Source organism: Ixodes scapularis, unplaced genomic scaffold (assembly GCF_016920785.2).
Source record: "Ixodes scapularis isolate PalLabHiFi unplaced genomic scaffold, ASM1692078v2 PGA_scaffold11__112_contigs__length_91849675, whole genome shotgun sequence".
NCBI classification, from domain to species: domain Eukaryota; kingdom Metazoa; phylum Arthropoda; class Arachnida; order Ixodida; family Ixodidae; genus Ixodes; species Ixodes scapularis.
The window spans coordinates 27,075,593-27,088,924 of NW_024609837.1; the positions used below are offsets into that span (position 1 = coordinate 27,075,593).

Here is a 13,332-nt window from a genome sequence, read left to right on the forward strand (position 1 = left end):
AGCTGAGACAGGAGTTGATCCACCGGCTAAATATGGTGAAATTGAAACCGAAACCGAAACTGCAAGTGTAAAGGGTGAACAAAGCGTAATAAAAAAAAAAAAAAAAAATAGAAAAGGAAAAGTTTTAGATGTACGAAAATATATTGCGATTTCCAAATCTTTACCACAATGTGCTAGAATACTAAAGTGTTATGAGCAAAAGTCGTGCAGCCTGATCGATTCAATATTATGACAGCTACAAACGGTGCTTTGCGGGATCCTAATATGGTACATACTAGCTTTGAATACTGCTGAATCAAGGCTAAAGTCGTCCTATGCTTCAATGTGCACATATATCTCCGACACCACCGTTCGTTACCCCGAAGAATAATGTTGCACTATTATCGATTTGTATGTTGCGCAACCATGATCATGCCGTGGTCATAAGACCGCGGTAAAAAATTTCAATCAGAAGAAACCCGGCAATGACTCAAGAGCATCTTCCGGCGACTTCAAGGGCAGACCCCATTGTCCGCTGTCTTTTTTCTTTCTTTTTTGAAACGCCTTTCAAGGTTGTCTGCAGCTGCACTAATTGAACGAGCGGAAACAGTTTTCGCCATAACTTGGTACTGCACACACGTAATAGGAATAATCACTCATTAACGAGCCTGCTTCCTGGTTATTGCGAAAAAAAGCCGGAAGAATGGTAGCAGACAACCGCGAATAGCAGCACGGTTCTTGGTTTACCCAGGGCCCATGGGTTTACCCAACTGAAAGGACAGGCCTTTTCTGCTTGGATGCGTTCTCTTGAACTTCATAAGATCAGAATATTTTCAAATAAATTAATAAATAAAAAAAGTAAAGTATGAAAATTAAGCCTGAAATAAAGGTGTCCCTTAATTAGTATTTTCATTGCTTCCATAGATGCCTTCTGGCATAAGACGTATGGATCATACACTTGAACAAGGGTAAGAAGCTTTTCCAGAGATCCCTACCCACCCACCCCCCCCCCCCCCCCCCCCCGCGCAAACCCCAGCCCAAGGTTGCATCTGAAACCCCCAGAATTTTTTACGCAAAGTACGTACAAACCTACTATACCGCAACCTCCCCCCCCCCCTTATTTTTTAAAAATTTTTCATTTATTATCCATCACATAAAAGGGGGGGGGGGGGGGGGGGGTACAAGAAAGAAAATACATGTTCAACATTGGCACACACAAAAAACAGCAATCATCCAAGATTATTTCCACACGACGAATTGCAGCGTGCTGGTAAGTTACAAAAATAAAAAGAAAGCAACAAGCTCTTTTTTCTCGCATCTTTATTTCTATTTTTGTTTTGTTCTCTTTATTATTTAATTTCTTAACAAAGTTTGGTCAGAAAAGGCGTGAAGCTAACAATGTGGCATGCTTGCAAATGCAGGTGTTTCTTCCAATGCAGCAGTTGATGAAAGGGAAGCGGTTGATTGGTCCTGGCCAGTGTTGGGTAAAGTACATCTAAAAGGTACTTCCAATAAAGTACAAAGTAAAGGAGACGTGATGTACCTGAAGTAAAGTACTATAAATACAATGTACTCTCAAGTAAAGTACAAGCATTTCAACACAATATTTAATACTGCCCTTTCATTCCTATATACAGTGATTTTTTAACTGGCATGCATTGCCCAGGTGTAATCAGGGGTGCATGACCTATATTTTCAAAAACAGCGGTGAATATTTGATAAAGTCAAGTGGCGACAGAGTGGTTATTTTCAGGAATGGAGCCAAATTAAGAAGTCCACCTTCTGAATTTGGCGCCCCTTGCAGGGGATTGTTGCACCCAATAGAGCATGACGTCAGCCCCGTAGTTTCCGCAGGCAATCCTCTCATAGAGGAGTGCCCTTAATAAAAAAAAAAAAAAAAAACAGTGAATGTGCAAGCGAGCTGGTAATAATTAATCATACCTGTGATTGGGGTGTGAAAAAATTAAGGAACTTTCAAACAGGAGGAAAAGATAAAAGAGAATGTTTTAAAACATTGTGACGTTCTCCTCTGTTGTCTTTTACTTCGACTTAAAATTTAATTTGTCCGTACTACAGTCTCTACATTTAAATTAATTTTGTTCTCCTGATATCTTAAACCTCCTGGCTTGCGCTGACCGACCGAGAAGTAGCGAGAGTTCAAAAAGCTACGGGAAAGCCGCCCCCAGAACAAACGGAGCGATGCGTCGTCTGCTCACGTTTCTGGTGAGAGTAGAATATCCCGGCCAGTATTTCCTCGGAGTTGACCAAGCATCATTTCGTGATACTAATTTAACAAATTCAAATTTGAGGAATGTACTTTGAAGTCGGGAATTGTACTTTCCTCGGAAAGTACCAGAAAAAAAGAAGAAAACTTTAAGTAAAGTACAAGTACATACTCGGAGAATGTACTTCACGTAAAGTACAAGTTTCCTAAACCTACTTGAAGTAGTACTTTAAGTACAATATACTTAAAGCATTTCCCAACACTGGTCCTGGCAAGCTCGTGGCTTCCACTGCACTGTCAGCTTGGGCGTGAACGGAGCAGTATACGGCGTGCTTGCAATCTTGTATGGTACGCGAACATTCCGCAGAATAGCTTTCGCAACAATCGCGACAGTCTGCCTTGATCACGACTCAGATGACCTGGACTGTCAGCCTAAACAAACGCCGTTCCGTGATTGCAATGGCGTGGTGCTCCGACGTGTTCCTGAGTTGTGACCTTAGCTGCTGCCAGGTCATAACTCAGGAACCACAGGCGGGAAACAGCTACATTTCTAGGAGCAGTCTTTACACCCAGTACTTAAAATGTCGAACTAAGGTTTTGTGAGCGTTTCTGTATCTGGTGCCTAAAACACTGAATGCAGAAAAAGAAAAAAAGGAAAAAAAAAGGCATCTCCAGTTTTAGCACAATGCATCACGCTAAGACTTTGGATAAACTCATTGAAGCAGAAAATGTTCCTGTGCAAATAAATTAAAACAATAAAGCAGAAACATCCAGGTTGATAACCCGAGGGTCAGAACGATGTGGAAGCCCTCTTAACTAATCTGTGCAAAATAATAATAATAATAAGAAGAATTAGTTTTTAGTTGTTTATACAGCCTGAACTTAGTCTGCCTCAATGAGCGACTCGTCTCTCAGCTGTAGATGAGCAACGCGATCGCACGCCGGTACGATGCACATTCATTTCGGAAAGGGCAGAGGTGGGGATACGTGCACATGTTTTGTCAAGAAACATTAGAAACGAAAAAAAAAAACAAAAAAACATGAAGGTGACTGAGAACTCCCTCCCTCCCCTCTCTCCCTCTCTCTCTCTCTCTCTCTCCCCCCCCCCCCCCCCCCCCCCCCCCCCAAGGAGCTCTCCCATTTCTTTTCAAACTGTGTAAGTGTAGCGTCAAATGTAAACGAACTTTACTGGGTTGCAAAATACTATCAAATTAAAACAAAAGGAAAAAAGTTTATCACCCGCATTTCGTATCGCGATATATGTTGGCAGGGGATATTTATGTTAAGCGATATTTCTTAGGCGTAATAAATTTATTACACGCAAATATTCGGTATCAAATCTCAAAAATATCTGATCCCGGCTTTTTTTTCTTTGTTGTTGTTGTTGTTGTTGTGGTTGTCGTTAGTCATTTTTGTGGTTCTTTTAAGCTCAAATATATTGCATTTACTTCTAACCAAATTGTGCCCGCGAGCGAAAAGGGACGCGTAAGATTCGAATATATTTTAAATAACGCCATCGTGAGTGATAAATAATTTACTATAATTCGAGAGTGCCATAGTGCCCCAAATTAAAATTTCACTGGTCAAACGGCCATCTCGAGCCATATACCTTCCTTGCCCTCTTCCGTACTAAAGAACAGCAGCTGCGAACCTGTCAACCGCACCACACTCCGAGGCATCGCATGGTCACGTGCTCTGGCGGCGAGAGGAAGGGTAAGAGGCGTCGCCAAATAAACCACTCCACCAGGGGAGGATTCGGCGCTGCCGTCGTTCTGTCTAATGTAAATTAGGAGAATGTCCTGTATTCCCCATAGTAAAGTATTTGGTACACCGTACACCGATTGTCGGTGAAGTATGCCTGCAAGGCTTTCCTACGAGACTTTCACTTTCATCTCAGGCAACCTTTTTGTCTTTATAATAAGCCAATTTGTGTTTCTCCAGATACAGTGCGGCGAAGTAGGAGCAGCTTCAGCATAAAAGAAAACAGTCGAACTTGTTATACGTTCGGAGATTGTGGGAGCAGTTCAAGCGACCCGCGGCATGTTAATTCACCTTATTACCGTCATTTTGTTTTTACATTTGAACGCAACCGACTAACTAGAAAGGGCGCGCTTGAAAAGAAGCGCTGTGACAGAATGTTTCTCCGGTCACCGAAATGCTGTTCTTGTCATACCAACGCGAAATTAGATTGGTCATTGTTGTGGCGGTGGGACCTCGATTCTCTTAAAAAAGTTCATCAAGCTCCTTTTCGGTTGGTCATTAAAGGTATGCGAACAATGACGAAGCACAATCGCAGTTGGCAACAACAGGCATCGAACTTCTTTTCGAACTTTCCGAGTTCTCCCGCGTCGTCGGAACCCTCGAACTTGCAACTTCCACTCCGCAGGTGGCGCCACGCGACGTCTCTGAGGTTATTTTATCTTGTTTCGGTTTCGCCGGTGCTCGCCGCGTCTGGCCGGGTGCGAACGAGAAATTCGTGCGCCAGCTTTTCTTCGCGCAGTTGCTTCTCCGCGGTCGTCGTACGAACAACCAACCCTTTTGTCGGCCAACTGCCGCTCTCCCAAGTCGACATGGGCAACCCGCCGTTCCCTTTCTTCAAGAAGTTCGTCACCACAAATCAAGCCGTCAGAGAGTTCCTGGCGGAGTTCTTCGGCACCTTCATACTCTACGTGAGCGCTCTCTGTTTGTTTGCTTGTTTGTTTTCTTGTTTTTTACCGTAGTTATATGAATATTAAAATTACATACATATGGAGTAGTTTGTCATGCACTCCTTGCTCAAGCTCTTCAGCACTTCTATGCTGTTTTTTGCTGCACATGTACATTAGTAGGCAAGTAGCTATACAGTTATATATATAACACTTATATAATTATATATTGCGGTAATATACTAATATAGTTACATACTCATGTAGTTATTGATCAGCATGCCCGACCGGATATTGAGGCTTGCAGATCAGAATTCGGCGCCGCCAAAGATTTTGTCTTTCGGCGGCTTCAAGATCTTTGTTCGATATTCGATCAAGACTTGTACGCTTCATGTATCTGCATATTTTTGAGTACATATACGCATAGAGGTATATCGTTATATTATAAACGTTATATACTCATAGTTCTAGATTATAGCTATATACTCATATGGTTAAATAGTAATATATATATAGTAGTCATATTTTTTAATAATTTCCAAGTCGTAGCGCTTTAGGCTTTAGAGTTTGTCGATACATTCATGCTTTCGTTGAGCACCCTTTTGCTCTTAGTGCACACATCTAGTGCTCGTGACAGTTTGTTGTGAACTGTACGGGCCTGTAGGGTCATAATATTTATTCAAATTTTTATAAAAATATTTTATTGTGGCATCTACAATAAATTTTGACTAATTCTGTGCAAGCGAGACATTTTTTTAATATATTTTGTTCATCTGAGCATATTTTTAAACATTCTGCGCTGTCACCAATGTCTCAAGTATGAGAACACGGCGATATGTAGCATTATAATTATACCTTCAACGCTACCACTGTAACAATTGCATAGGGTGGATACAGTTGTCACTAAGGTGATGGTATAGCTAATATTTACACGTATACACGCGTTCAATTAATTAAAAAAAAGATTTGTCTTGGAATGAACGTTATTTTAATCGGGTATGCTATTACGGAACACATGCCAGAGTTTGTGAAAACATTCACGCGATTTTCTCACTCTTTGCGCATTACAGTAACTCCGGAGAAAAAAATAAATAAAAATATACGATCGTGAAATTATCGCAATGGGATTTTGCAAACTTTTGAATTAAAACCACACGCACACGACTCGTCACTATATAGTTATAATTTTTGGTGCGTTTTAATTAATTTTCGCAAATGTTTCTCACACATAATATTTCTCAATAATCAAGTGACTTTTTCTTTTTATTTAGTGTTAGCCATGCACTCATTGGCACTTCTTGTGCGTACTTCTTGCCCCTGATTTCGTCCCTTTGTGTTCTTATCGGCAGCAGAGCGATAATAAGAAGCAGTTTCATAGCCTCCCACAGGTCACGAACATTTATATATATACGAGGCTATGGCAGTACCCGTGGATTTTGAGTCGAGTCAGAAGGTGTCCTTATTTTCAAACAAGTTGTTCATTTCTAAGATATTTATTCAGGAACAAGTCCCAAAGTCTTAAAATAAAATTGTTAAAGGGACCCCTGGGTATAATAAAGGGCTAGTTAGCGATCATAAGTTAGCTCAGCCTTTGACATCACTTATACTAAATGAACATAGCAAATAAACAAATCCAGAAAGAGATATAAAACCAAATAAAAAGCAGAAAAAGAAAGAACATAATAGAATTCTAATCCAGAATCAAACCGAGAGAAAAAAAACTATCCACAAAGACTTTTTAGATATACCAAAGAGAGAGAGAGATGTACAGAAGGTACCCTAAATACAAATAAATGTGAAACAAATAATTATGATTCATTTATATTGAAGACGAAATACGGGACAAAGTTTACTGCACCATATATCCTTCCCGTTTCCCATTTTTGAAGCGCGCGTGCCACAACGTTTGGTGGATGTCACTAAACTGCTACTTTTTTTTTCTTTTTTTTTTGCGTTAACTACAGCCGACTATTTTCTACATCTGTCCCGCGCTCAGATCATTGACCATTCGATCCCAATGGAAATATGACGAAGCCTCCGCTTGCACAATTGTTGAAATCGTCTTTTTTTACGCCGGAAGAACCAACTGCAGGATCTGTATTGCCGCTGGCTGCAGCCTTTCTAAAAAATGCGGGGCGTGTGGCGGCTCCCGAGAAGCTTATTATGGATCCGCAGCCCATCAGATGGCGCTGTTAACCGATAAGAACGTCGAGGATCGAATTCCGAAGCGAAAAGCGTCAACATAACAATAAATAGAACTTCATGAATAAATACAAAATAAGAACAGAAACTCATTCTGTTTCTTCAGCTTTGAGCGACCATATGAGCCATCTAGTTACCCTTAATAAAAAATAAATAAAAAAGTTGTTGACAAAACACACACACACATCTCGCAATTTACGCTGACTTTCTCAACAAAAAAAAAAAGCATACAAAAAACACACAGCACCCTAAAAATACACGCGGTATCATATAAATACACAAGGAATCCTAAAAAAAAAACAAGAAAAAAAAAAACAGGCTGCATCCTAGAAAAACGCGCTGTCAAGGAGGTTTTTTCCCGCCAACAGCGCGAGTTTCATGTCTTCGATAACGCTTCGGCGTATTGTCAGCTTCGAGCGCGCATGCGCAGCCTGTAAGCACGGTCGAAGGCAAAGAGCGCCTTTCTGGAGGCTCGGCGTCCAAGAGGGACGCCCTGGCGTTGTCATTCTGCCAGAATACGGTTTAAGAATTTTTTTTTTTATTATTTTTTTTTACGTAATATAGAACAGAGCAGTTTCACTTAGCCTTTCTCGAACACGTTTCGCCGAAGTTCAAGGCCTCGAACGACGCACGCGGGAACATATATAATTCCGGCTTTTGTTCACATTGACGTAACAATCGGCACACACCCCGTCTATTCGATCGTCAAATGTTTCGCCGTTGAAACTTTTCACTGCTGGACTACGGAGGTGTGCAGTTTAGTGATCTCCGGTTAATATCGCATCGACTTAATTTCTAACCGGCTATTATGGCACTTCGTACGAGCGAACTTACGAGGTCAGAGTCGATCATTTAGAGTGACCAGAGTTCTTTTTTTAAGTTGTTTGTGTTTATAGAATTATTCGTTGCGATACGTAAAGGGCACGAAATTTTAGGCGAGGCGTCTAGGTGCGCCGGATGGCTGACGTCATCTTGCGCGGCCATGACCATCGGTATTAGAAACGACCTCAATTTTTTGCATTAAAAAGCCGCTTTTTTTTTTCTTTCGTTTTTTTTCTTTTCTACTTTGTCTACACTTACACTATCGAACATTTGAGGCGCCAGAAGTTCCTACACAATGTACGCTGCAGTTTGTTCGTGTTCGCGTGAAGGCTAAAAAAAACAATAAAAAAATTAATAAAATGAGGAAACTTAGCAGCTCTTAGAAGAAGAGAGGTAAAAAAGGTTCCTTTAATATACCAGGAAAAGAAAAGTTGCCAATTTTTTTTTTTTTCTTTTGTTTCTTTGATGGCGACAACTCGTTTCGACTCGGACGACAAAACTTGGGTTGCTCTTGTCTTTCTTAATCTTCCGGGGACCGAGCAGAGAACCACACGACGACCTGTCGCGATGTCCTTGACGAGGCTTTCGTAACCTGGGAAAGGGTAGATTCGGCAGATAAATCGTGAATTAATGTCCTTTTCTGTCTACTTCCGCGGTCACTACAATAGTCCGGAAGGAGGCGTGGGCAAAAAAAAAATCTAAATGATAAAAAACAAGAACAAAAAACAAGATAGAACAATGAAGGACCTTATTGAGTTTGTCGTGGAGTCCCGTGTTTAAATTTCACGTTGGTGCGATGGTGTTGGTAACAATATAAAGGGTTCATTTTTCAAAGTTCGTGGGAAGATGATTCCTCACCGTCCCTAACATTACTATGTTAGTTTATTTATTTGTTTATTGTTCCTTCAGGGCCCGAAGGCATTACAGAGGCGGTGAGAAACAATGTAGTAATACAATTAAAAAAAGGAACAAATTAGGATAAAAAAAGAAAATACTGTTTGGACACACTCGTCAAGAACATGGTTAGTTAACGCGGATTTAAAATGTCCCAAGTCCGTGACGGAAGTAACTGAACCGGGAAGGGGGTTCCATTCTTGGGATGTACGAGGAAAAAAGGATTGAATGAAATATACTTTTATGAAATGAGAAGAGGCGTCACACTTCCGACGTAGAAATAAAGGTGTGAGAGATAAGGTTGCTTTCATATTCGTGACACTAGCTGTTGAGTGGAAAATTAGGGAATATGAAACGAGCATATCTGTCTCGGATGGTTTCCAATGCATCAATGAGGAAGGCATACTCGGGATCCCAGATTGATGCTCCATATTCCAATTTAGATCGAATCAGGGTTTTATACCAAGCTCTAACTCTGACAAAGAAAGGAGTGAAAAGATTGGAGGGATACGCTGAAGGGCAAACGAACGTAACCATCACCTCGTAGATACTACAAAGTACATAACTTTCTAGATAGACGATAGTTAAATGGTCCAGTCATTAGAGATAACAGCTAAACGGTCCAGTCATTAGAGATAATAGCTAGGAATATATACTGTCCTAAGGGATGTTACCTAGAAGGTACTGTGATGAAACGACATGACTTCATATTTTGACGTTACAGGCTACGTGGGGGAAAAAAAATGTCAACCCGCGTGCAAGGCTGAAAAAAAAAAAAAAGCACAACATTTAGAGGTATTAATTTACTTTCAAGCTGCGCCCAATGAATTTAACGGACTTTTTTTTTTTTTCGTGTTTCTTTTACACCAAATACTACATTCCAAAGGCAAAAAGAAGATCCATGGAAACATACCATCATATCGTTGGTCCGCTTATTTGAAGGGTTTTTCGCCGCCCGTGTGTAGCGTTCCTCACAGGTATGTATGCTGCGAACGCTGCACCCTCGGGGTCGACGTTCCTTTTAGAAATGAAGCAGATTAGAGCTCCTTGACGTGGTGCTGCCAACTGTGTACTAGGGTTCCCCCAAAAGCCAACGCTCCGCGAACGTTGCCCGCATTCTAAAGGTTTTTGTCGAGAAGACCATCCCATCGAGAGTCTTCGATTATCATGTTTCTTTTTATTTAGCTTCATTTTAAACGGGGTAGGTCTAGAGATATTGCGCTTGAAATGTCTGCCACATTGAGCAGCGCGCTTCAGAAGTCATTGGGGAGGATCGATGGCCGAGTGGGCTAGCGCACTTCAGCTGGAGACACGTGTAACGAATGCTCGCGCTGTAGAACCCAGGATCCTTGGAATATTCATACTCACATTTTGTAATAAATGTAAGTTTCCAAACAATTTTTTTTTTTTTTTTTATGATCGCGGGAGCAAAATTGAATTAAGTCGTCGGGTGGACGCCGGTACTCACATACTTCGTGCCACACATTCGAATATGTTAGATCTGCTTTAGGCTGTTCATCTCTAAGAAGCTTTAGAGTTTGTGTACCATCCAGTGTCATATGCGAGTAGAAGCGTAAACTCGACGGTTTGCTTCTGTCTCTCTTCCGTGCATAAAAAAAAAACAAAGAAATCAATGCACCACTTAGCGGCGTAGACTTTCCATTTTCCCGGAAGGGGGGGGAGGAAGGTGCTTTTCCGCGCAATTTCTTTTTACACCGGAACTTAAACTAAAATAACACCTTTTGGCGGGCTAGTTGGTTCATGATATGTAGAAATAAATGAACTGCGCAAAGGACGAGGACAGAGGTAGAAACGAATACGACACACGGAGCAGCGAACGAATACGACACACGGAGCAATTATCAGTAGTTCATTTTAGGGGGTACATTTTACGGCGTATCTATATCGCCATGTGTCCATCGCTGTGTACGTTATTTTGTTTATATGCCACTGCTAGAAGCTCGTTACATGGCACGTAAACAGCCTCTCGGTAAGGATCATGGCCCGGAGGGGGGGGGGGGGGGGGGGGGGCATGAGCCCCGATGCCCACCCGTAATCTACGCCTATGGCACCACTTAAAACACGCATGTGAAAAGTTCCGTGGCACTCCGTTCACTGGCGTATTTACACAAATTTTGTGTAAATACGCAGAATGGCGCCCGAGAACACCCTTTTCTGTTGAAACATTTGAACGCGACACATGTTCATCTCAACTACGCACAATCAACACATGCTAGAAAGCATGTGTTGATTATGAATGCGTTAGCACTCAGCGCCTAGCAACGTTTCTACGTCGCATCTCGCAAGCCTGCTATAGGGTCGCCGACATGCCTAAGGAATTCAAGGCGTGGTGCAATAGTTTCACGCGTCTTGGTTCTTGATTGGCTCTCGTTTTTTTTTATTGACAAACGCCGCCACCTCATTGGCTGTGAAGTGATAATATAACGGCTCAAAACTCACCATAACCCAAGTTTTTTTGTTTTTTTTGTCAGAGTAAATATTATGTAGCACGTTAACGCTTTCACCGAGGGCTTTCCGACAATTCGTGTTTTTACCCTTATTTATAAATGTCGGATAGCTTGTTCGTTACGTAGAGAAAATCGCACGATGCATACTAAAAAAAAACAAAAAAAAAAACGAGCAAAATGTATAACATAAATGTAGTGAAGTGGGTGTTTCTAGAAGTTCAAGCTCATCTGTTTGTCTGGACAACGATGTGTAACCAAAAAGGGATTTGTCATAAATCAAAATTTTCTAAATGCAAGAACGTTAACCGAATATGGACTTCTTAGAAGTTATTGCTTGAAATCGCTATTCAACACAAAGACACCCGTGGCAGAAAACTTTAATAGGCCCGATGACGGCAGAGTTTTCAAAATACGGGAATCCAAAAAAAAAAACAAAAAAAAAAACGGTGACAGTGTTTACGAAAGAACGGGCACACAATAATGTCTTGAATAATTACGCGTAAATTTAAATCGCCGATAAAAAGAAATTATTGAGTATTTATCTAGAATGGACGTTCAGTCATCTCCCATGAACCTGAAGTAGCACATTGCATGGTAGGCCTCAAGTCGGTATCGATACGACGTCGTGATACGGCTACTTTTGCTGTCCTCAGCGTCATCAACACCGATTACACGATCCCGCAAAGAGCCACTTTGCAGATGATAAAGAACGCGCTAACGTTGCATCAAAAATTTGTTTCAGGGATTAATGCGTTTCTAGTGTTCGCATCAAGAGCAGCGACACGCGTTGCAGCTCTATCTGGCTGTTATCAGTTTAAGTACTCTCACACCTACGTCACTGCGCTTGAGTAATCTCTGGAGAGGCACGGCCGCGGAACCCGACGCTCTCTAGATGGCGCTACAGTATTCAAAATGGCGCTACCCACGATAAAACGGTCTAAAGACGTTTGCAAGTACGGCCCTTAGGCGCCGCCATCTTGCTGTTGGTGTTGGTCGATCGTCTGAGAGTCAAGCACCGCAGAGGCGTACCTACTGCCTCAGCAATGATTGGCTATCAGACGATCTAGACACATCAGTAGCAAGATGGCGGCGCCCACGTTCCACAGCCAATGAGATGGCGGCATTAGCAGACTGAGAATGCCAGAGAACCAATCACGAAGTTAGAAGCATTAAGAAGCATTAAGGCCGTACCCTGCGTTTATGAAGATGGCAGGCAGTGACTATATAGCTACTCGGTTTTCTTGTAAAGCCATGGTGCATTCTTATAATGTGTTTGGAGATAACATGACGAGGAGAGTTTTGCTAAATGACGGTGGTCGTTACTAAGTGACTGGTTCCTGATTGTTCTGATTGGTTGATTCCATAAAAAGATGGTGCCTCCATATAGAATGCTTGTAATAATGGTATGAGGAGAACGATTGCTAACGGGCTATAGTCACTTTGGATGAAGTCATAAACTGATGGTATATTCGAATAGGAAGGAGGCTTGGTGATAATGAAATGAGGGAGGTAGTTCACAGATTGGTCAAAGGCAGTGATCGATTCCCGACTGTTTCGGTTGGCTGACGAGATATGAAGCGTAACGGCGCATACATATAAGATGCGTTATAATAATAGGACGAAAAGAGCTTTGCTAGCGGCAGTTGTCACTAAGTGATTTGTTGTTTTCATTGGCTGATGCGACTCCCTCCTTCATGATGGGATGGCCGGGGCTCGTTGCACCGTACGGTTCATCAGCAATATAGCAATAGCAGACGGGCAGATAGACATGTGAACATCTGAAGGTTATCGACTAATTGCAATGCAGATAAGCAGCCCACGCCCTCGGTGGAGTGATCGCATCGTTCATCGTCTGTTTATCGCGGTTGTACAATGGTATCGGCCAACGCGCAGAGTGGTAGCGATCCACTCGATTCCGACGGCAGACGGAAAACCTTGGAGTCGAGTCGCTGGCACGCGCCCACGTTGGCACGCCGACCGGTGCCGAGTTATTATGAGAGGCGATGCGACACGATCATTTCCGATGTTGACAGCTTCGGAAGGCGCAGAATCGCTATGCGCCACTTCTTGGTTTGGAAAAACGGTCTCTCGAGCGACG

The 13,332-nt window shown here is 42.0% G+C and overlaps 1 protein-coding gene across 1 annotated transcript in view; it reads left to right on the forward strand.

Annotated features, from left to right (window-relative positions):
• The first annotated feature begins 4,622 nt into the window (after positions 1–4,622).
• LOC8028465 (aquaporin-7) overlaps positions 4,623–13,332 on the forward strand; it is a 51,062-nt gene continuing 42,352 nt past the window's right edge. The window contains exon 1 of the mRNA XM_029989269.3: positions 4,623–4,872. Coding sequence (XP_029845129.1) covers positions 4,774–4,872 — 99 coding nt within the window. The 5' untranslated portion in view covers positions 4,623–4,773. The remainder of the gene's footprint in view (positions 4,873–13,332) is intronic.